The sequence below is a fragment of the Primulina huaijiensis genome, chromosome 7, assembly GCF_012295235.1.
Source record: "Primulina huaijiensis isolate GDHJ02 chromosome 7, ASM1229523v2, whole genome shotgun sequence".
Taxonomy (NCBI): Eukaryota; Viridiplantae; Streptophyta; class Magnoliopsida; order Lamiales; family Gesneriaceae; genus Primulina; species Primulina huaijiensis.
The window spans coordinates 11,393,702-11,419,708 of NC_133312.1; the positions used below are offsets into that span (position 1 = coordinate 11,393,702).

The 26,007-nt window shown below is 41.0% G+C and overlaps 1 protein-coding gene across 1 annotated transcript; it reads right to left on the reverse strand.

Moving 5' to 3' along the window:
• Nucleotides 1-9,702: 9,702 nt before the first annotated feature.
• On the reverse strand, nucleotides 9,703-10,242 carry LOC140981601 (uncharacterized). The gene has a single exon (XM_073448025.1). It carries the CDS (start codon nucleotides 10,240-10,242, stop codon nucleotides 9,703-9,705), a length of 540 nt encoding a protein of 179 aa, XP_073304126.1.
• Nucleotides 10,243-26,007: the final 15,765 nt, after the last annotated feature.

Genomic DNA, 26,007 nt, shown 5'->3' on the forward strand with positions numbered 1-26,007 from the left:
TGAATTGTAGTTGATATCTGTTGATATTGTATTGACGGGTATACGAGATAGTGCCGTTATACCGTTGATTTGAATTAAATTCAGATTGATCAGAGTCAGTATTGAATTGGGACTGGAATGTTGATATTATTATTCTCAATATGTCCTTTCAGATTTACAGAGACATTCTTGAATTCAGAATTGATATTTCTTCAGACCGAGACTACGAACGAAAGGTATAAGTCAATGTCGAACCCGGGAGAATGACTCGAGTTAGATATAACTTGAGTTCCCTAAACCACATACTTATTGTTATTATATGCATTGATTTGAATTGATATGCTTGTTCTATTGATTTATAGAAAGCGTGATTAGACGATTGGTCTTGTGACAGAGGTGCCAGACGGTGATAGAGTAGCCACTGGCCCATTGCACATTGTCACAGAGGAGTTATTTGCGGAGGGGCCAAAGGCTTTGACGGATAGGTCAAGACACTAGATGTTTGGTTTATATCGATGTTTGATTAGGAGTGGATTTACTTCTATTACTGAGATTCGATATAGTATGCCAACGTCTAGAAACCGGGATCCCTAGACTAGGAATGAGTCTAGTCTGAGCTGTAGAGTCACGAGTTATTTACAGTTTTATATCGATTTATATTTTCAGATTCAATACATGTGATTGATATTTGTTTCATGCTTTTATATCGATTATATGATTGCATGTTTTGTTGATTTATACTGGGATGTATTTCTCACCGGAATTATCCGGCTGTTGTCGTGTTTGTATGTGTTCATGGCAACAGGTGGGACAGGATCGGGGTCAGGAAGAAGATGAGAGAGATCGAGATTAGAGAGGAGACTTCGGACTTTGATGTATATAGGGTTTGGAACACTTGACGTTTAGTTGTTACACCTTAGTTTGAGTTTAATGTTTGTTGTACAAGACTTGTACTATTATACTGATATGTATAATTAGATTGATTCCATTACGTTCCGCACTATATATAAAAAAAATTGTAGACCCATATTAATTACATTGATCCAATTATCCCAATGACGATTAAGAAGATGATTAGCGTCCGGGTCATCACAGGTGCGGTCTCTCTTGTAGTCAAAACTCTACTTTCTACCCTTATACCGTGGGTGCGGTAGGTATTGTTGTGCAGGTGCGGTCTCTTCTTCAAGCAACACTTCATCATTTAATTTTATCCACCTAAAATCTAGGGCATTACATTTCTCCCCCTCTTAGTTATGAGTTCGTCTTCGAACTCGCAGGTAATCAAGTAATGGTATATAAAAGAAGCAATATGATCAAAAGCCGAATAAAACTCACATCATGCGAATAGTTCTGGATATCTCTGTCTCATCTCTGATTCTGTTTCCCAAGTCGCTTCTTCAATGCCATGACGACTCCACTGAACTTTCACTAATGGAATAGTCTTCGTTCTGAGCTGTTTCTCTTTCCGATCAAGAATCTGAATCGGCTGCTCAACGTAACTCAAAGTCTGATCTAACTCGGCTTCTTCAGGCTGAAGGACATGAGAACTATCTGGCATATATCTACGCAACATTGATACATGGAAGACGTCATGTATCCCAGATAGAGATGGAGGAAGAGCAAGTTTATACGCACGATCGCCAATCTTTTCAAGAATCTCGTACGGACCAACGTATCGAGGAGACAACTTCCCACGCTTGCCAAATCTGACCACGCCTCTGAAAGGAGAAATCTTTAAGAATACTCTGTCTCCCTGCTCAAGTACTAACGGTCTACGTCTGATGTTCGCGTACTTCGCTTGTCTATCTTGTGTCGTCTTCATTCGCTTCTGAATTATCTTTACTTTTTCAGTCATCTCACGAATCATATCTGGCCCTAAGTTTGGTACCTCTGAGATGTCATCCCAATACAACAGAGATCTGCACTTCTTTCCGTATAAAGCTTCTAACGGTGCCATCTCGATGCTAGTCTGGTAGCTGTTGTTGTACGATAATTCACAAAGAGCTAGTGAATCTTGCCAACTAGTACCAAAATCTAGTACTACAGCTCTCAGCATATCTTCTAAAGTCTGGATAGTCCGCTCTGACTGTCCGNTGCCACCAGGATGAATACTGAACCGACTACAGTGCGCTTCTGACAGTATCTGTTGTTTCAAATCTGAAACATCTGGCACCACAAGACGGTTATTCACATACAAAGCATGATCATGTACCTGATACTCAGAAATATGTCCTGATCTGACCATATCAATCGACTTCTGAACATTCTGATCGGTTCTTTGTGCCTCTTTGATGCGAAAAATCAAATCTGGTTCACACTGAATAGTGGCAAGTCGCAACGGCCTACTATCTGTATCAAATGCTAATCCAGAAAAACAACAATCTTCTATCATATTCGAAACACCTATCGTCGACAAGGATAAGGAACATACCTTTCGACTCAAAGCATCCGCTGCTGCATTCGATTTCCCTGGATAGTATTTGATTTCACAATCGAAATCCTTCAATAAATCGAGCCATCTACGTTGTCTCATGTTCAATTGTGACTGCGAAAATAGATACTTCAGGCTTTTGTGATCAGAGTAGATCTCAAATTTCTCCCCATACAGATAGTGACGCCAGATCTTCAATGCAAAAACGATAGCCGCCAATTCAAGATCATGAATTGGGTATCGAGTCTCGTGTGGCTTCAACTGTCTCGAAGCGTATGCAATCACATGTCCTCGCTGCATAAGAATACATACTAAACCCCTGTGAGATGCATCGCAATATACAACGACATCACCCGTACCTGAAGGTATCGTCAGGACTGGAGCACTAGTCAATCTCTTCTTTAACTCTACGAAGCTCGACTCACATGCTTCTGACCACACCAATGGAGTATTCTTCTGTGTTAACTAGGTAATCAGTTTCGCAATACTGGAGAAATCTTTAATAAAACGTCGATAGTATCCTGCTAAACCCATGAAACTGCGCATCTCTGGCACAGAAGTCGGTCTCGGCCAACTGATCACAGCTTCCACTTTACTCGGATTAACAGAATTACCGTCCCCAGATATGATATGACCCAAGAAGACAACCTGTCTCAGCCAAAACTCACACTTTGACAATTTAGCATACAGTTGCTCATTTCTTAACATCTGCAACACAATTCTCAAATGTTCAGCATGATCAGTCTCATTTCTCGAGTAAACCAAAATATCATCTATGAAAACAATCACAAAATCATCTAGATACCTCTGAAATACACGGTTCATCAATCCCATAAACACCGCTGGCGCATTCGTTAAACCAAAAGGCATGACAATAAACTCATAATGTCCATACCTGGTTCGGAATGCTGTCTTCGGTATATCAACATCTCTAACTCTCAGCGGGTGATATCCAGATCTCAGATCGATCTTGGAATAGACAGGGGATCCCTGCAACTGATCAAACAAATCGTCGATACGAGGCAATGGGTACTTATTCTTTACTGTTGCCTTGTTCAGTTGCCGGTAATCGATACACAATCTCATCGAACCGTCTTTCTTTCGCACGAATAGCACTAGTGCGCCCCAAGGAGATACACTCGGTCTGATATATCCCTTGGCCAGCAAATCTTCAAGCTGTTCCTTCAATTCTTTCAACTCTATCGGTGCCATTCTATAAGGAGCTCGAGAAATAGGAACCGTACCTGGTACTAGATCGATGCTAAAATCTACCTCTCTAACTGGAGGCAATCCCGGAATCTCGTCGGGAAACACATCTGCAAACTCGCGAACCACTGGCACATCTGCCAAGGCTGGGCTCGATTTCAGTAAATCTACTGAATAGACCAGGAACCCTTCTGCTCCTTTCTGGAGTAATCGAGTCATAGACAATACTGAAATCAAAGGAATCCTAGCTCTAGACCCTTTGCCGTAGAACTTCCACTCTTCAGCCATCTCTGGTCTGAATCTAACAATCTTGTGGAAACAGTCTACTGTCGCTCTGTACTTGGTTAGCATGTCGATACTAATAATGCAATCAAAATCAGATAATCCAAGTACAATACAGTCTAAATCTATCTCATGCCCATCATACTGTAGTAAACATGATCTAACAGATGTCACTGATATCAACCTTGTCCCCAAAGGAGAAGAGATAGACACTACAGTAGACAACGACTCAATAGGCAATGCATGTGTCAATGCAAAACACTCAGATAAGAATGTATGTGATGCACCTGTGTCTATCAGAACATAAGCAGGATAACCGCAAAGCGAACAATTACCTGCTATCACGTCATCAGGGGCATCCTGAGCCTGCTCTTCTGTCAACGCAAACACTCGAGCCTACTAACTAGGAGGTTGGCTCACTGTCTTGCTACCTCTAGCTCTAGGCTGTGTCGATGTCGGGGCTGGCTGGAATGAATGAACAGATGACGCCTGCCTCTCTGGTTGAGGTACAGAGCTAGATGTTCCTACACTCTGAGGCTGCTGTGTACCTCTCTGTGGACAGACCCTGGCGAAGTGGCCCTACTGTTTGCAAATGTTGCAGCGGCCCATCACGCCCTGACACTGCTCGGTGGCATGTCTACCTCCACAGGAACTACAGTAAACCCCTGTATACTCTGATCTCTGGCCCGACCCTGTCTGTCTCGGCCCACTGGAGCTCGACGAACTGCTCCGTGATTTCTTGAACTGCTTCCCCTTCACTTTCAAACTGTCTTTTCTCCCCCTGCTGCTACCACCACTCTCGAATCTGGGAGGTGGTTGCTGATACTGACCCGAGAGCTGGGGTGGTCTAGGAGTCGGAGTGGTATAAGAAGTGCTTCGTTGCCTAAGCAACCCGGCTTCTGCTCCCTTCGCCCTGTTAAAGGCATCAGAAAAATTGTTGGGTCGTCCCGTGTTCACCAAGGTGAATATCTCAAGATTTAGGCCATTGATAAACTGATCCGCAACGGCCTCGTCATTCCCAGCAATGTGGGGAGCAAATCGGAGCAAGGTGGAGAACTTAGCGACATATTCTTCGATGTTCAGCTGTCCCTGTCTCAGGCTGGAAAATTCAGCACCTTTGTCCTTTCGATAGGAGACGGGAAAGAATCGCTGATAGAACTCTATCTTGAACACCTTCCAAGTGACCTCTGTACCACGATGCTCCAAGGCCCTCTTTGTGGAAAGCCACCAATTCTTGGCAACTTGTTGCAGTTGATGCCCAAGCAGTTTAACTCGTCGTTCATCGGTGTAGTCAAGAGACTCAAATAACATCTCGATGTCATCTAACCAGCTTTCACACTCAACTGAATTCTCTGTGCCCTTCAGTGTAGGCGGTCGGAACGACTGAAACCGCTTTAACAAGGTCTCCATCGGTGTAGCGGTCACATCCATCGGATCATTGGAAGTACTGCCCTGTTCTGGTGCCCGACCTGCTACTGGTTGCGGTACTTGTCGAGGAGGCATATCTGATTATCTAACGGATTAGTACACAATCTATACAGTCTGTCTCAGTCCTCCTCTGATCATATACCTCTGATTCAGAATCGGTTCTGATTCAGTCTTTGCAATTACATGCTGTAAGCAACTCAGATAACAAGACAATATGTAATAGGGAAAGCAATAAATCATGCTAGTACAACAAAAGCAAGGAGGACGACGCAATCTACCCCGTTTATTCTATTCTATCTCAGTCTAAAGGATCTATCGCTCTGATACCACTTGTTGTGGGGACCCGGGCTCTAACTCAATTATCTTTGAGATTAAATGGATCTTTGCTAGAAAATGTGGGTCAAAAATTTGTTTTTAACATAACGCACATACATATAATTTATTTCATTTCATTAAAAGCAATTACATATTTCGTTTCGTTCATACAATCAAATTAGTGTTTAAAAGTATTAATAAATGTCTAATACAACAACTAGTTTCTTCTGCAACGTCCGTGATCACCACGCTATCACCTCTCAATCATCCTCGTCTCGACCCTGATCCTGCCCCACCTGTTGTTATGCACACATACAGACACAACAACAGCCGAAAACTCCGGTGAGAACAATCCCAGTATAAAACATGTATACATGCATGTCATGCAATTAAATACAAAATCATAACACATAAATCAGTAATTATGACACACTAGTGAATACAGACAAAACTCTTCGACTCTTATTCTTTGACTCGACTCATATCTAAGTCTAGGGTTCCCGGTGTGAATAAGACGTAACAAGTCTCCCACCTACTCTCCCAATCGTGGTGGCGGTACATCTTATTCCTAGACTTCGGTCCTGTCTGTATCGAGTGTCTACAATCGGAGGAAATATGCTCCTATGCGTCGACATCACCGAACGTCTAGCTTGGCAAGTCTGCCAATGACTCTCCTATCTTAAATGCTTGAATATAAATCTATAAACAAAGCATCAACATATAAAAAAATAACAATCTAGTATCTGATTTTTGGGAAACTCAAATCAGATCTAATTCGAGTTATATCTTCCCGAATCAACATGAATTATACCTTCTTGTCGTATAATCTTTGTCGTAGTTGAAGTCTCGATGTCGAATCTGTCAATATCAAATCTGAAATGACAATGTATAGATATAATCTATCAAGACACAACTCAAAGCAAGTCTTGTACAAATCATTAATCAATCTCGATACAATTCAACGGCATAACGGCGTAGTTTCTCGATACTAATCAACTTAAATATCAATACTCAATAGAAATACTCATAATTCTTATCAACATCAATTCATAATACTGAATTCTGCACCATCTCAACTTAATATATATGCTGGAAAACTCATAACAATCACATATGGTATCACTTTCTCGATTCGTTTACGTTTCTACGATGCCAATAATCTCAAGAACCCATAATTACAAGCATATCAGAATTTCCCCAACATGTAAACTCCCAAACATGCTGAAATGTAAAGACACTTACATCCTTACGAAGCTATCGAAGAGAGGAGCACAAATCTAGTCTCGGATCGAAAATCGAATGATCGGCTTGTGTGAAATCAATTTCTTAAGCTTTAAGAAAATGTGAGAGTTCTCCCATGGATTCCTTCGGTGGTCTCATTCTGAATAAAGGGAGAATGGCAGATTACATGTTATATGCATGGCAAGGACACATGTTTTATTTTTCACTTAACACGTTGCACCGCGGGTGCGCTCACTTCTGACCGCGGGTGCACTTAGCTCACGGCATCCCCATCTAAAAATTCAGAAACAGCGCGCGGTCCCTTTTTCACCGCGGGTGCGGTGACCCTACTGTAATTCTTCACATTTCATGAGTTACAACCGCGGGTGCGGTATGTCTTGGACCGCGGGTGCGGTCTCTCTTGTAGTCAAAACTCTACTTTCTGCCCTTATCCCGCGGGTGCGGTAGGTATTGCTGTGCAGGTGCGGTCTCTTCTTCTAGCAACACTTCATCATTTCATTTTATCCACCTAAAATCTAGGGCATTACAATAAACTTCCAGGCCAAACCTCTGAATCTCTGACTGAAGAGATCTCTTCGCTGACCAGCTGTGCTACGACTGCAAATTTTCTACTCAAAGCATCTGCCACAACATTAGCTTTCCCTGGATGGTTGCTAATTTCACAATCATAGTCTTTCATTAACTCCAGCCACCGTCATTGTGTCATGTTTAGCTCTTTCTGCGTGAAGAAATACTTGAGAATCTTGTGATCAGTGAATATCTGGCATTTCTCATCGTACAAATAATGTTTTCATATCTTCAACGCAAAGACAATGGCAGCTAAATCGAGATCATGAGTAGGGTAGTTCTTCTCATGCACTTTCAACTGTCTGGAGGCATAAGCTATAACCCGACCGTGCTGCATCAATATTTCGCCTAACACGAGCTTAGAAGCATCGATATATAGCACAAAATTGCCTTGCGTTGCTGGCATGACTAACATTGGCGCTGTGATAAGAGCTTGCTTCAAAGTATCAAAGCTCTTCTGACATCCTTAACTCCATACAAATTTAGCATTCTTCTTAGTCAATGAAGTGAGTGGCACTGCAATCGAGGAAAACTTCTAAATAAATTTCCTGTAGTAGCCTGCCAAGACTAGGAAACTGCGGATCTCTGACGCATTCTTCGGCTCAACCCATTCCTTTGCTGCTGCCACCTTAGTTGGATCCACCTCGATGCCACTGCTAGATATTATATGACTCAAAAATGCTACTTTCTCTAACCAGAATTCACACTTACTGAATTTTACGAACAGCTTGTGACTCTGCAAGACTTGTAAAACTAAACCCAAATGCTGACTGTGCTCCTCATGGCTCTTCGAGTAGATAAGAATGTCGTAAACGAACACCATGACGAACTGATCTAGGTAGGGCTGAAATACTCGATTCATCAGGTCCATAAAAATTGATGGAGCATTCGTTAGTCGAAATGGAATTACTAAGAACTCTTAGTGTCCATATCTTGATTTGAAGGCTGTCCTAAGAACATATGCATCTTTTACCTTTAGTTGTTGATACCCAGATCGTAGATCTTTCTTAGAGAACACTGTAGCTCCCTGTACCTGATTGAATAAGTCATCGATCCTTAGTAATGGATATTTGTTCTTGATCGTTACCTTGTTCAGTTCTCGGTAATCGATACACAACCTCAAGCTCCCATCTTTCTTCTTTACGAAGAGGACTGGTGCGCTCCATGGTGAAAAACTAGGGTGGATGAACTCTAGGAGTTCCTTGATTTGCTGTTTGAGCTCTAACATCTCAGCTAGAGTTAAACGGTACGGTGCCTTAGTGATTGGCACAATGCCTGGCACAAGGTCAATGGCGAACTCCACCTCTCTTTCTGGTGGAAGGCCTGTGACGTCATCAGGAAAAACTTCAGGAAAATCTCTGACTACTAGTACATCAGATATCGAAGGAGAGGGTATGTCAGGTGCCGAAATAATACTGGCAAAGAAAGCCTGACACCCCTTATGAATAAGTCTTCGTGCCTACATGGAAAAAATCATGCGAGGAAAACTCCTCCATCTGTCTGGCTCAAAAAGAAACTGCTCCATGCCCAACGGTCTTACCAACACTTAACTTTTTGGAAAGTCAATCAGAACTCTGTTCTTCGTCAGCCAGTCCATTCCCAAGATAATATCAAACTCTGGAATCGACAACACAATCAGATCGGCATACTCTAGGTGGCCCTGTAGTTCAAGATCAATGTCTCTGTCCACGCTAGTAGCTTATAACTCTTCCCCTGATGGGACTATCACTGAATAGTTCATGTTGAGTCCAGTGGACTTGACATCCAGATGATTAGCGAACGTCTCCGAGATAAAATAGTGAGTGGCCCCAGAATTTATCAAAGCCTTCGTGGTCACTCTTTTTATGAAGATAATTCCTGAGAGATTTTAGCACAACACAAAAACTTACACCCCAAAATACTAATCTTAACCTCATGCACAATTGGAAATTTCTATCCCAAGTCACCAAAAATATGGAACAACACACTAATAATCCCAAATCAAATTCAAAAAATGCATGACAAAAATAATACGGTTCTGAACTAAATAAGTTACCAGTCAACAGGATCGTGTCTGGGTTCGCCTCCTCTACCTGCATGGCGAACACTCTCCCCTGGGTCGGCTGCCTCCACTGCGGGCAGTCTTTCAGCATGTGATCGCTGGCTTCACATTTGAAGCATTTTCCTGATCCCCATAAACACTGTCCCGCTAGCTGGCGGTTGCACTTCGGGCACGGGCACACCGGGTACTCACCAGGCCTCTAAGGAGCCTTCTACTGAGGAATAGGACCCTTGCCTTTCGGTGGTCCCTGAAACGGCCTCTTCCCCTGCAGCCCCTGGAAAGGCCTCTTAAACTGCTGCTGAAGTGCCTGATAGGTCCTCTTGCTCTGTCTGTCTCTCTCAATATCTTTCTGATCCTGCTCTGCTGCCAAAGCTCTCGACACGACGATAGCATAGGTGGTAAGACCAGCAACTCTCACATCACGACGCAAGATCGGCCGCAAACAATTAATAAAATGACACAGCTTTTCCCGGGCATCATTTGCAATGAGGGGCACAAAGTGACACCCCTTCTCAAATTTTCTGACAAATTCTGCCATGCTGTTGTTTCCCTGTCGCAACATCATGAACTCCCTGCTCAGACGGGAGCGTACTTTTTTAGTGAAGTGCTTGGAGTAAAAGACTTCCTTGAAACCAGTCCAAGTCAGTGTTTGCAAGTTCACTGACAAATATGCGCTCTCCCACCACAATCTGGCGTCTCTTGTCAGCAGAAAAATGGCACACCTGACCTTGTCTTCATCCTGCAGCTCCATGAAAGCAAAAATTACCTCGATGAACTTAATCCATCCCTCAGCTATCATCGGGTCAGTAGTCCCCGAAAATTCCTTCGGGTCCATCCTCCTGAACCTATCATAAACCGCCTCTGGTCTAAGCCTCGCCCCTGTATATACGGCAGCATGGTTCCCCGAAAACTATGCGAAGAACTGAGTCATCCCTGCAAGCATCTGAGCCTGTATATCTGGGGGTGGACGAGGAGGAGTGGCCCTCTCCCCATCTTGAGCTTCTCTATTCTCATCCCTTGCTCCACAGGAAACCATACGTCTAGGAGGCATACTGCTCCAATATTTACCCAACACGTAAACCCAACATGCATGAACATAATATCTATATCATAAGATGCACTAATTCGAGCTTAAAACATGTACATGCTGAAATCATGACTTGATGCTTACTACATAAAAGAGTTTAAAACTTTAAAACATACGGACTTGAGGTGTGACTTCGTGAGCTTCTCGCAACTGTCAGTAGGTATAACCCTTTACAAGAACCTGGCTCTAATACCAACTGTCACGTACCGTATTTTGACCTACTTAAAATTTGTGGAAAAATAAAAATTTTCTTAAATAAAAATTTTCTTAAATAAAAAATAATATTTCAAATCGCGATAAAAATAAACTGCTTGTCTAAAATATTTGAATTAAAAACGATTACAAGTAGCCAAAAAAGTACTCGTTTAAACATCTTGAAATAGATTCATAAATAAGAGTAACTAAATTAACATGCTTCAAAATTCTTGAAAACAAAGACGGTCCTCGGGTTTAGCCTCCGCGCAGTCCAAGCCGACTCACTGGCTCCTACCTCTCGCCTCCTCAAACTCATCTATCAAGTCTAGTGAGTCTAATGACTCAACATGTATAAACTGAGAATAACAAATAATACGTAATAAAACCACATGCATTTTAAAGTAGAACGTACATACTTAAAATTGAACGTACTTACATAAACATAGACGTGCCATCATCTCGTAAAACCTTTTATATTAATGCGCCTGATCAGACTAACCCACAATACTGGGTTGGTAGGAATGTCCACTACCATATACATGAGATCCTTGGTCATGCTTTACCGGATGGATTGGTCCTTGGTAATGCTTTACCGCTTTCCAATCTTGATCTAAACCCGGTCATGCTTTACCGGGGTAGAGAGGTCCTCGGCCGCGTTCACCAGCTTCCAAACCCTTTCATATTTGGTCACAAGACATTTCTCATACGTCAAAAACATAAACATTTTCTTTTGCACGTCGAACATACTTACTTGGCGTTGAGGGATTCGTTGGATACCGCTTGAACGACTATTGCACCTTCTAAAATATTTATTTTAAATTCCAGAATGCCCGCTCCGGCGGTAATATCTTACCGCTCTAGCGCTCCTGTCCAGAAGGCATGGCGTTCGAGCGATAAAATCTTACCGCTCAGGCGCCGCCCATTAAGCGGTTCCCAACCAAGCTTGCACACGAAAATCTTAACTGTTGGAACTTTTCAAGTTCGCAAACTTGATTTTGTTGTTAACAAAACTTTTTATTTTGTGTTACTAATAATCTACCTTAGTGTGCAGAAGCTAGTATCAGTCACGAGCTGTTTACATCTCAAACTGAAGACCCAACTGATCGCACAAACTGAATCAGTCTAACTGTTACATCAATGGAGCAGTCCATCTGATTGTCCAGTTGATAGGTGGTTCAGCAGGAGAACCTCAGAAGCCTGGCCAGCTGAAGGAATGTTCAACTGATGAAGAAACCCAGTTGATCAGTTCAACTGAACGAGAGTGAAATCAGTTCAACTGACGAGTTAACTGATTTCACCAGCCCAACTGAAGATCAGTTCAGCTGACTAGTTCGAAGCATCAGTCAGAATCCTTCAGTTGTAGATCAAGACAAGTTCTTTCTACTGGATTCCAGCTATACACAAAGGTAAAAAGTGATTGTCCAGTCAAAGGACAATAATGGATGTTGCATCAGAACATTAAAGACAAAACGTTTCAGAAGGGCAATCGGAAAGTCGAGGCACAAAGTCCAAGAAACGAATTCAAGATGCAATGGATACAATAATTGAGTCTCAATGTACGATCAGTTTTCCCGACTATATAAAGAGAAGATCAGTGAAGACTCAATATACAGAGATAAGAAGTTTCAACGCAAACACGAGAGAAAAGAAAGGGCACGCACATTGCAAATCAGCTTTCAGAAGCAATCAGCCCAAAGGGACACTTCAACGTGTTATCAGCTTAGTGTAGAAACTTATCTCTCTCAGTGCGTGAGAACATCCTTGTTCAGTTCTCACACACAAACACTCTCACCACCACTCAAATACAGTCTTGCACAAAGACGTTAAACTTGTGTAAGTAGTCTTTGACATATAGATGTTATAGAAGTGTTGGCTGGAAGGTGCTGCCTTCAGTCGTAGCTAGGAGTTCAGTTTAGGCAGTAGTGTAAGTCCTAGCTGAGTGGGTTTGTACAATTAGTTGTACAAATTGAAGTCTTTTTGTAGAGCCCAAAATCCAGTACACGTAAAACTCATGCACTTATTTAATTGTTAATTCATTTATTTTAATTTAAAAATTAGATTTAGCCATGAATGACTTATTTAAATGCATTATTTTAAATTAATCACGTTTATGTTATGCACGTTAAAATATTTTTCTCGAGTTTCTTGTTTCAGGCGATTATTCGAGACGGGATCGAGGAAAAGAGACAGGCGACGCTTGTGGCAATTTTAAATGTGGTATTTATTTTAAGTTAAGAGTTGGGGCGTTTTAGTTAATTTATTAAGTTTCAGCATTTTAAAAGCCTAAATTATTTATTTAAGTGATTTTAGGATTTTAAAACATTTAGAGTTGAGCATTTATGCATTTTATTTAAATTAGGGGATTTTGTTGGAGTGTGTAGTAATTTACTATTTTGATTAACTTGTTAATTGAGTTAATATTTTAAATTAGCTTGTAATTAGTAATTAAACTAAATTTTCTCCTAATTATCACTAAACACACGCACACACCCTCTAACACACACACACACACTTCATTGTCCACTTTCATAATTTTTAAAAGAGAAAACCTAGGGTTCTAAAAGCTATAGAGGCCGCCCCCCTTTTCTGTTTTTTCTACGTCGATCATGTCATAGTATGCGTTGCAATGTATTTTGTATAAAAACCATGTGAATGTTGTGTAGAAGTTTGAGCAATTATGTTTAGATCACTTTTGAAACCATTTTTGGATGTAAAACCACGTTTTTGTTGTTTTTTAAATACTGCGATTTTTCGGTCGTGATTTTATGAAAACGTTCAACATATGAAACACAGAACTTTTTGATACCTTCAATTTGATATAAAAATCGAAATATTTGGATACAAAATGAGAGAGTTACTGTGATTTTCGTGGGACTGCTCAAACTGCTTTTCTTAAAATTATGCTATTGATGTGTTCTTGAAGTTTATTTGTTGCAGGCTTCGTTGGGAACCGTCGGGTGACCGCTGCTGTGTTTAGGTATATGGAATATGAGTTTGAGATGAGTTTTTATGTTTTGTTTTGTGTCGATAGTCGTTGATTGCATTAAAAGTTGTAGGAATCGTTTGTTGTCAACGTGTCACATTCAAAAGTTGTGTTGCGTTGTTCGTGGCGTATCCCTGCTTTTGGCCATCAGCTGAGATTTGAATCACTGCATTAGAGTCATAAGATGTGTCTCGTTACATCGGTTGATTCGTTGGAGCATTATTTTTCAAATTGCATCAAAAATGGGTTATTTTAATTGCTAGTGTGCACGCCGCAGCGCTCCCCGACCTGCGGAAGTCTAGCGCCGAGGCACTGCCTTTGTGGTGCCACAGCGCTAGACTTGCGGCCCTATAGCACCGCGGCGCTGCAGCGCAGTAAGACCAGCGACTAGGCACTTGAGCATGACTTTTAAACCACTATTTTAGGCTCATGTCTTCTATGTTTTGGGAAATGTTCACACATCATTTTAGGATTTGTTTCGAGAGTTGACGTCATGGTTTAGTACAATGATTAAAAGAGGTCGATTCCCGAGCTATTTAGAACGTCATAAAAAAATTTTCATTTTGGGTGGTGAGCACGATTGTTATGTCTAAGTATGGAAATTAAGTGTTTGAAATCTTGTTAGTATGTGCAGCAGTGGCCCCAAGCGAGATCCAACGAATCCCTCAACACCAAGTAAGTATGTTCGTCGTGCAAAGAAAATATTTTCAAGTTTTGAGGTATGCTAAATGTCTTGTGACCAAACTATGTATGGGGTTGGAAAGCAGTAAAGTATGACCAGGGACCAACCCACCCCGTTAAAGCATGAACGAGTTTAGATCAGGATTGGAAAGCGTTAAATCATGAACGGGAACCAATCCACCTGTTAAAGCATGAATGGGGATCTCATGTATGTGGCAGTGGATTCGTCCCTGTCAGCCCAATACTGTGGTTTAGTCAGATCAGGCGATTTATGTTATGGGTCACTTTCTTTGAAACATGCCTCTACGCAAAATGATGAAGTTATGTATGTACAAGTATGCAAGCATGTTTACGAAAATTTTTCACGTTATGGCACGTCTATGTTATGTATGTATGTTCAAGTTTAATGGAAAGTTCAAGTTTCACGTATGTACGCTCTATTTTGAAATTTGCATGTGGTTTTATTACGTGCTACTCGTTACTTCCATTTTATACGTGTTGAGTCTTTAGACTCACTAGACTTGATCGATGTAGGTGAGGAGTATGTTGATGAGGCTAGGGGTGGGGACCAAGGAGCTGGCTTGGACTGAGCGGGAGGCTAAACCCGAGGACCGCCATGTTTTCAGTTTTATGAAATGATCAAAATACTCCGATTTATTTTATTGGTTATGAGATTTTAATCAGATACTTTTGGCAAATTTTATTTTTAGATCTTTTGTTGCAACCATTTTTGAGACCTACAGTTTATTTTATCGAATTTTGAAGGTTGACGACTTGTTTAAGAAAATTTTTAATTTTTCCGCAAATTATAAGTAGTGAAAAGTACCATACGTTACAGTTGGTATCAGAGAGGTGTTCTTATAAAGGGTTATGCCTACTGTCAGTTGCGAGAAGCTTACGAAGTCACACCTCAAGTCTGTAAGTTTTAAATTATGTTATGTAGTAAGCATTAAGTCATGATTTCAGCATGTTCATGTTTAAATTCAAATTACGTGCATCATATGCTATCGTTATTATGTTCATGCACGTTGGGTTTACGTGTTGGGTAAATCTTGGAACAGTATGCCTCCTTGACGTATGGTTAACCGTGAAGCTAGGGATGTGGAAAGAGAGGCTTGGAATAAGGAGAAGGTCACTCCTCCTCGTCCACCTCCGGATATGCAGGCTCAGATGCTTGCAGGGATGACGCAGTTCTTCGAGAATTTTGCGGGGAACCAGGCTGCAGCGAATGCAGAGGAGAGGCCCAAACCAGAGGCAGTCTATGAAAGATTTAGGAGAATGAACCCAGAGGAGTTTTCGTGGACCACTGACCCGATGATAGCGGAGGGATGGATTAAGTCCATCGATGTAATTTTTGATTTTATGGAGCTGACAGATGAAGATGGGGTCAGGTGTGCCACGTTCTTTCTGACAGGGGACGCCAGGCTACGGTGGGAGAGTGAGTCAGTGTCAGTGAATCTGCGAACACTGACTTGGGATGGTTTCAAGGAGGTTATCTACTCTAAGTACTTTACCGAGGAAGTACGCTCTCGCCTTACTAGGGAATTCATGGCGCTACGGCAAGGAGACAACAGCGTAGCAGAGTTCGTGCGAAAGTTTGAAAGGGGGTGTTACTTTGTGCCCCTAATAGCTAATGATGCCCGGGAGAAGCTGAGGCATTTTATGGATGGTTTACGGCCGATCTTGCGCCGTGATGTCCGAGTTGCTGGTCCTATTAATTATGCAGTTGCCGTGTCTAGAGCTTTGGCGGCAGAACAGGATCAGCGGGATATCGAGAATGACATACAGGGCAAGAGGCCCTATAAGGCTCCACAGCAGCCGCAACAGCATCAGCAGCGACCCCCATTTAAGAAGCCTTACCAGGGGCAGCAAGGGAAGAAGCCTTATCAAGGACCATCGAAAGACAAGGGTCCTATTCAGCAGCAGAAGGCGCCACAGAGGCCAGGTGAACACCCGGTGTGCCCGAAGTGCAACCACCAGCACCCGGGGCAATATTTATATGGGTCAGGCAAGTGCTTTAAATGTGGAGCTAGTGACCACATGTTGAAAGAGTGCCCACAGTGGAGGCAGCCAACTCAGGGCAGAGTGTTCGCCATGCATGCTCAGGAGGCGAACCCAGACTCGACATTGTTGACAGATAACCTGTTTAATTCAGCAGTATTAAATTTTCACTTTGCACATTGGCATTTGAATTGGGACTAGTAGAGTTTTAGTTGTTATTTGGTGTCTTTCATTGCATAATGAAATATTAGAACTTTTGGGATATAAGTTGTGTCGTGCTAACGTCTCTCAGGAAATATTTTCATAAAGAGATTAGCCACGAAGGCTCTGATAGATTCGGAGGCCACTCACTCCTTTATCTCGGAGACATTTGCTAATCATTTGGACATTAAGTCCATCGACCTCGACGTGAACTATTCAGTGACAGTCCCATCAGGGAATGAACTATTAGCTACTAGTGTGGTCAGGGATATTGATCTAGAACTACAGGGCCACCTAGTGTATGCCGACCTGATAGTATTGCCGATGCTAGAATTTGACATTATCTTGGGAATGGACTGGCTGACGAAGGACAGAGTTCTCATCGATTTCCAGAAAAGATCAGTGTTAGTAAGACCTTCGGGTATGCAGCAGTTTCTCTTTGAGCCAGATAGATGGAGAAGTTTCCCTCGCATGATCTCCTGTATGCAGGCACGAAGACTGATTTCCAAGATGTGTCAGGCTTTCTTAGCCAGCATCATTTCGACACCTGATGCGCCCACTCCATCTATATCAGATGTGCCGGTAGTCAGAGACTTCCCAGACGTCTTTCCAGACAATGTTACAGGTCTTCCACCAGAGCGAGAAGTGGAGTTTGCAATTGATCTTATGCCAGGCACTGTGCCAATCTATAAGGCACCGTACCGATTAGCCCCGCTGAGATGCTAGAACTCAAACAGCAGATTCAGGAGCTTCTGGACAAGGAATTTATTCCACCTAGTTTCTCGCCATGGGGCGCGCCAGTGCTTTTTGTAAAGAAGAAAGATGGGAGAATGAGGTTGTGTATAGATTACCGAGAATTGAACAAGGTAATGATCAAGAATAAATACCCATTACCAAGGATCGAGGACTTGTTCGATCAGTTGCAGGGAGCTTCAGTGTTCTCTAAGATAGATCTTCGATCAGGGTATCACCAGCTGAAGGTGAAAGATGCAAATGTTCACAAGACAGCCTGCAGGACCAGGTATGGGCATTACGAGTTCTTAGTGATGTCGTTTGGACTGACGAATACTCCAGCGATTTTCATGGACCTCATAAACCTGGTATTTCAGCCTTACCTTGATCAGTTCGTCATAGTATTCATTGACGATATTCTTATTTACTCGAAGAGTCATGAGGAGCACAGCCAACATTTGAGGACAGTTTTACAGACCCTGCAGAGTCGCAAGTTATTTGCGAAGTTCAGTAAGTGTGAATTCTGGTTGGAGAAGGTAGCGTTTTTGGGGCATATAGTGTCCAGCAGTGGTATTGAGGTAGACCCAGCAAAGGTGGCAGCTGTAAAGGAAAGGGTTGAGCCAAGATTGCATCAGAGATCCGCAGTTTCTTAGGCTTAGCCGGTTACTACCGTAAGTTTATTCAGGGGTTTTTGTCGATAGTAGTGCCGCTCACTTCACTGACAAAGAAGAATGCAAAATTCGTGTGGAGTGATGAATGTCAGAAGAGCTTTGACACTTTGAAGCAAGATCTTATTTCAGCGCCGGTGTTAGCCATGCCATCAGGGCAAGGGAACTTCGTGTTATACACCAATGCATCTAAGCTCGTATTAGGCGCAGTTTTGATGCAGCATGGTAGGGTGATAGCTTATGCTTCCAGGCAGTTGAAAGTGCACAAGAAGAACTACCTGACTAACGATCTTGAATTAGCTGCAGTAGTCTTTGCGTTGAAGATTTGGAGACACTACTTGTATGGTGAGAAATGCCAGATATTCACTGATCACAAGAGTCTCAAGTATTTCTTCACGTGAAAGGAGTTGAATATGAGACAGAGGCGATGGTTGGAATTGGTAAAAGACTATGATTGCGAAATTAGCTACCATCCAGGGAAAGCTAACGTTGTGGCAGATGCCTTGAGCCGAAAAATTGCAGCCATATCACAGATATCATTACAGAGACCTCTTCAGTCTGAGATTCAGAGGTTTGGGCTAGAGGTTTATCGCAAGGGCAGAGCTCTGGGGCTGTCTAATCTGACAGTCAAATCCGATTTGCTAGACCGAATCCGTAGGGGACAGCCTTCAGATGAGTAGTTGCAGAAATGGAGATTGAAGGATGAAGCCAAGGGCAGTGTACTCTACACAGTGTCTGATGGTATCGTGAGGTACAGAGGTAGAATGTGGGTGCCTTGTGTTGATTCGATCAGAGAAGATATCTTGTCAGAGGCACATGCATCTCCGTATTCTATTCATCCAGGAGGTCCCAAGATGTATAAGGATTTGCAGGTTCTGTATTGGTGGCCAAGCATGAAGAGAGACGTCCGTCGTTGCGTATCAAAATGTCTCACTTGCCAACAGGTGAAGGCAGAACATCAGAGGCCCGCAGGAATGCTTAAGCCACTCCCTATCCCTGAGTGGAAATGGGAGAATATTACCATGGACTTCTTCGTTGGTTTACCAAAGGCAGTCAGAAGCTTTAATTCCATTTGGGTCATAGTGGATCGACTTGCTAAGTCAGCGCATTTCTTGCCAATGAAGACGACTTTCTCCATGACGTAGTATGCGGAGCTTTATATCAGGGAGATCGTTCGATTGCATGGGATCCTAGTTTCCATCGTGTCCGACAGGGACCCGTGATTCACATCGTCCTTCTGGAAGAGCCTACATGCAGCCATGGGGACGAAGTTGCTATTCAGTACAGCTTTTCACCCGCAGACAGATGGCCAGTCTGAGCGAGTGATTCAGATCTTGGAGGATCTATTGCGAGCTTGTATAATAGATTTCTAGGGGACTTGGGAATCGAAGCTTCCTCTAGTGGAGTTTACCTACAACAACAGTTTCCAATCGTCTATAGGTATGGCTACCTACGAGGCATTGTACGGAAGGAAGTGCAGATCGCCGATTCATTGGGATGAAGTCAGTGAAAGAGCAGAACTTGGCCCAGAAATTGTCCAGCAGACTGCAGATGTGGTGGTCAAGATTCGAGACAGGATGAAGACCGCCCAGAGTTGCCAAAAGAGCTATGCTGACAAGAGGAGGAGAGATCTCGAGTTTGCCGTAGGCGATCACGTCTTTGTAAAGATAGCACCTATGAAGGGTGTTATGATATTTGGGAAAAGAGGCAAGCTCAGTCCGAGGTTTATTGGACCGTTTGAGATTCTTGACATAGTTGGGACACTAGCTTATCGTGTAGCATTACCGCCGAATCTGGCTAGTGTACACAATGTTTTCCATGTCTCGATGCTGAGGAAGTACCTAGCTAATCCTTCTCATGTTCTGAGCTATGAGCCGTTGCAGCTGACTCCAGACCTGTCTTATGAGGAAAGACCTGTCCCAATCCTAGATAGACAGGAGCAGAGACTTCAGAACAAGGTGACCAAGCTGGTCAAAGTCCGGTGGCTAAATCAATCAGTGAAGGAGGCCACTTGGGAGACCGAGGCAGATATGAGGAATCGCTATCCGGAGTTGTTTGGTAAGATTTAATTTCGAGGACGAAATTTCTATAAGTGGGGGAGGAACTGTAGAGCCCAAAATCCAGTACACGTAAAACTCATGCACTTATTTAGTTGTTAATTCATTTATTGGAATTTAAAAATGAGATTTAGCAATGCATGACTTATTTAACTGCATTATTTTAAATTAATCACGTTTATGTGATGCACGTTAAAATATTTTTCTAGAGTTTCTTGTTTCAGACGATTATTCGAGGCGGGATCGAGGAAAAGAGACAGGCGACGCTTGTGGCAATTTTAAATGTGGTATTTAATCTAAGTTAATAGTTGGGGCGTTTTAATTAATTTATTAAGTTTCAGCATTTTAAAAGCCTTAAATAATTTATTTAAGTTATTTTAGGATTTTAAAACTTTTAGAGTTGAGCATTTATGCATTTTATTTAAATTAGGGGATTTTATTGGAGTGTGTAGTAATTTACTATTTTGATTAACTTGTTAATTGAGTTAATATTTTAAATTAGCTTGTAATTAGTAATTAAGCTAATTTATTTGATTAACACGCACATACCCTCTAACACACACACACATATCGGCTAACACACACACTTCATTGTTCACTTTCATAATTTTCAAAAGAGAAAACCTAGGGTTCTAAAAGCTAGAGAGGCTGCCCTTTTTCCTTCAGTTTTGCCAACAAATTTTCGTGAGTCTCTCCAAGAGAAAAATCGAGCCACAATCGTCCCGGATCAATCTGGCGCCATCTCCGCTTCGGTGTCGTCGTTTCGGTAACGTTAAAGATTTAAAGGCACATAGAATCTGTTTTTCCTGCGTCGATCATGTCATAGTATGCGTTGCGATGTATTTTGTATGAAAACCATGTGAATGTTGTGTAGAAGTTTGAGCAATTATGTTTAGATCACTTTTGAAACAATTTTTGGATCTAAAACCACGTCTTTGATGTATTTTTAAATACTGCGACTTTTCAGTCGTGATTCTGTGAAAACTTTCAACATATGAAAAGTATAACTTTTTGATACCTTTGATTTGATATAAAATTCGAAATATTTGGATAAATATTGAGCGAGTTATGGTGATTTTTGTGGGACTGCTCAAACTGCATTTTCTGAAAATTATGCTATTGATGTGTTCTTTAAGTTTATTTGTTGCAGGCTTCGTTGGGAACCGTCGGGTGACCGCTGCTGTGTTTAGGTATATGGGTTATGAGTTTGAGATGTGTTTTGATGCTTCATTTTGTGTCGATAGTCGTTGATTGCATTAGAAGTCATAGGAATCATTTGTTGTCAACGTGTCACTTTCACGGGTTGTGTTGCGTTGTTCGTGGTGTATCCTTGCTTTTGGGCATTAGGTGAGATTTGAATCACTGCATTAGAGTCATAAGATGTGTCTCGTTACATCGGTTGAGTCGTTGGAGCATTACTTTTCAAATTGCATCAAAAATAGGTTATTTTAATTGCTAGTGTGCAGTATTAGCGCCGCAGCGCTCACTAGGGAGCGTCGCAGCGCCCGAACTGCGTAAGTCTAGCGCCAAGGCGCTGCCTTTGTGGCACCACAGCGCTAGACTTGCGGCCCACTAGCGCCGCGGCGCTAGGAAGCGCCGCAGCTCAGTATGCCCAGCGCCTAGGCACTTGAGCATGACTTTTAAACCACTATTTTAGGCTCATGTCTTCTATGTTTTGGGAAAGGTTCACACATCATTTTAGGATTTGTTTCGGGAGTTGACATCATGGTTTAGTACATTGATTAAAAGAGGTCAATTCCTGAGTGATTTAGAACGTCATAAGAAAAATTGTCATTTTGGGTGGTGAGCACGATTGTTATGTCTAAGTATGTAAATTAAGTGCTTGAAATCTTGTTAGTATGTGCAGCAGTGGCCCCAAGCAAGATCCAACGAATCCCTCAGCGCCAAGTAAGTATGTTCGACATGCATGGAAAATATTTTCAAGTTTTGAGGTATGCTAAATGTCTTGTGACCAAATTATGTATGGGGTTGGAAAGCGGTAAAAAATGACCAGGGACCAACCCACCCCGTTAAAGCATGAACGGGTTAGATCAGGATTGGAAAACATTAAATCATGAACGGGGACCAATCCACCCGTTAAAGCATGAACGGGGATCTCATGTATGTGGCAGCGGATTCGTCTCTGTCAGCCCAATACTGTGGTTTAGTCTGATCAGGCGATTTATTTTATGGGTCACTTTACTCCGAATACCCATCAAGAAAACAATAATAAGAATTACCTGCTACTTTTTCTAGAATTTGATGTAAAAATGGTAGTGGGAAATGATCTTTTCTAGTTGCATCATTTAATTTTCTATAATCAATACACATACGCCAACTAGATGGAATTCTAGCTAGTAATAACTCTCCCTTTTCATTTTTTATAACAGTGATGCCTGAGTTTTTAGGTACTATTTGTGTTGGACTTACCCATTTTTGCATATGAAAGCACTTTTTTAATAGCATATAATAATGGAATATTTATCTTTACTTGTTTAAAAACTTCATAGATAGCAGAATCATTTTTTGTTGTTTATGATTTGTTAATGCATGAGGAAATGGTGGAGGTTTATTCTATTTATTATTTCAGATGATTTATCATTCAAAATATTATTTTTAGAATTTAAGGTATCATCATTCTGAAAAGTATCAGGATTATCATCCTTACTCTTTGATTTTAAATGATCATAGTTTTCATTACTAAATGGATCATTAACTATTTTACCACTTTTAAGAGTAATAACAGATTTTATTTGATCAACTTTATTATTATTTAATTTTTGATTTTGAATTTTAGGATTAGGTTGAGGTTGTGATGGAAATTTTCTTTTTTCATGAATATTAAGTGCAGATGCAAATTTTGCAAGAGTTTCTTTCAAATCACTTATAGATTGACTGTTTTGAATATTGATAGACTCTTGCTTTTGAATAAATGCATGAATTACGTATTCAAAGTTTTTTATTGGAGGTGTAACATAAGGAATATAACCTTGATGATTTTGGTTATTTTGAAAATTTTGTTGCGAATGTTGTGCATTATTATCATTCCTCCAACAAAAATTAGGATGATTTTTCCATCCAAGATTAAATGATTGTGAAAAAGGATCTAATATTGGTTTTTTTGTAATTGTTAACATAATTTGTTTGTCCATAGAGACATTCTTTAAATGAAGGTAATGTTGGACAATCTTTTGTTGAATGATCATGTGTATCACATATATGACAAACAATTTCTTGAATACTTTTTAATTGACCACTCTTTTTCATTTCTAAGGACTCAATTTTTCTTGTTAAAGATGCAAGTTTAGCTTGAATATCTATATTATCTTTAAGATTATAGATACCACCCCCATTTGTTGAATTATTGATTTTAGTTGTTGGTGGTTCTATTGTTTCTATATTATCCCTATTTTGAGCATTTTCTGCTAATGAATCCAAATATTCCATAACTTCATTTGGGTTTTTATTTTCAAAATTTCCATTACACATGTATTCTATCATTTGCCTATCTTTAGGTATTAGATCTTCATAAAAGTGAGAACTATTCTCCATGTTTCAAAACCATGATTTGGGCATGTATTAGGTAATTCTTTATATCTATCCCAATATTGATAAAATGTTTCTCCTTGTTTTTCAGAAAAAGTAGTAATTTGTTTTTTAAAAGAGTTTGTTCTATGGGAAGGGAAATTTTTTTTAAGATATTGTTGTTGCATTTCTTCCCATGACCTTATTTACCTCGATCTCAAATTTTGTAGCCATGTTTTAGCTTTATCTTTTAAAGAAAAAGGGAAAACCTATAATAGAACTATATCCATGCTACAATTTTGATCATTATAAGTGTTACAAACTTCCTCAAATTCTCTTAGATGTAATATTGATTTTCAAAATCTAAGCCATGAAAATTTTGTAAAAGTTGAATAATTTGAGGTTTAAAATCTAAGCCATGAAAATTTTTGAAAATCATGTATAGCTGATGATCGTCTATCAGTCTGAACACTGATCCAACTGATTATGCTCCCTGGGATCCTTGGGAACCTCTCTGTGGACAAACTCTGGCAAAGTGTCCCTGCTGTCTGCAGATACGGCAACTACCAATCACTCCTTGACATTGCTCGGTCGGATGTCTCCCTCCACAAGTTCTGCAGTAAACTCCGGTATAGCTCTGTTTTCCTCTAGCTTTCAGATAATCCTTCTTCCCACCACTGCTGATGCCACTCTCAAATCTGGGAGGTGGTTGCTGTGGTCTCGGTGCTGTAGGAACATACGAAGCTCCTTTCTGTCTTATCAGACCAGCTTCAGCTCCTTTTTCTCTGTTCAGGGCATCAACAAAGTTATTCGGTCGCCCTTTGTTCACCAATGTAAAAATCTCAGGATTCAGTCCATTAATGAACTGATCAGCAACAGCTTCGTCATTCTCAGCAACATGTGGAGCAAATCGAAGCAAAGTAGAGAACTTGGCCACATACTCTATAATATTCAACTGGCCCTGTCTCAGATTGGCAAAATCTGCACCCTTGTCTTTCCTGTACGATACTGGATAGAATCTTTGATAGAATTCATCTTTAAAGATCTTCCAAGTGATAGTCGTACCTCTATGCTCCAATGCCCTCTTAGTCGTGAGCCACCAACTCTTCGCAACATCATGCAGCTGGTGCCCAATCAGTTTAACTCGGCGTTCATCTGTGTAATCCAACGAATCAAACAGCATCTCTATGTCATCTAACCAACACTCACAGTCAACAGAAGTCTCTGTTCCTTTCAGGGCTGGTGGTTTGAAAGACTGAAATCTCTTCAGTAGCGTTTCCATCGGAGTTGTTGTAACATCCATCGGATTAGCCGAAGTACTGCCCTGTTCTGGTACTCTTCGGGGAGGCATATCTGAATATCAAAAGGATTAGTAACCCAATACAACAAATCTGTTTTAGTTCAGTCCCCCCCTCCGATCATCTTACTGCTGATCAAGAATCGGTTCTGATTCATTCTCAATTAATACACTTTAACAATCAAATCATATAATCAGGTAAACATGTAATACTAAAAGAAGTAATCATGTTAGCACACAAAAGCAGGAAAGAAAACTCAATCTATCCCGCTCACTAGCTTCTATTTCAGTCTACAGAACCTACAGTTCTAGACCTACGGCTCTGATACCAACTGCTGTGGGGACCCGGACGTTAATTCATTTCTTAATCATTTTTTGGGAATAATTCAATCAATTAAGATAAACAGGGTCTAAATTTTTTTTAAAAAAAATGCGGAACGTAATGGAATCAGTCTAGTATACACATCAGTATAAAAATACAAGTGTTGTACATCATACAACAAACAAAACTAGGGTTCAACTACTATATATCAAGTGCTGAAACCTAACTACTTCTGATCCGGATCACCACGCTAACTTGTCCTTTCTCTCATCCTCTTCTTGACCCTGATCCTGTCCCACCTGTTTTCATGCACACATACAAACACGAAAACAGTCGGATAACTTCGGTGAGAATAAAATCCCAGTATATACAATGAATCAATACAATACATAAATTCATATGCAAAAACATAAACCATGTATCACAAAACATAAGTCACAATTTATGACACATTAGTGAATACAGATAAAACTCTTTGACTCGTCATCTTAGACTCGACTCATCTCTAATCTAGGGATCCCGGTTCCTGGACATTAACACATATATCAAATCTCGGCGATAGGAATCGATCCACTCCTAAACAACATCGATATAAATCAAATATCCAGTGTCTTGGCATATCCGCCAGAGACTTAGCATATCCGCCAATGCGTATTCTGACAATGTGCATTGGGCCAGTGACTACTCTGTCATAATCTGGCACCTCTGTCAGTGATTGTCACTCAATAGCTATCTGCTATTCTCTGCTTTTCTATAAATCAATAGAC

Excerpts from the sequence above, each read along its gene's own strand:
- LOC140981601 (XM_073448025.1), bottom strand. The coding sequence starts at position 10,242 with ATGGAGCTGCAGGATGAAGACAAGGTCAGGTGTGCCATTTTTCTGCTG.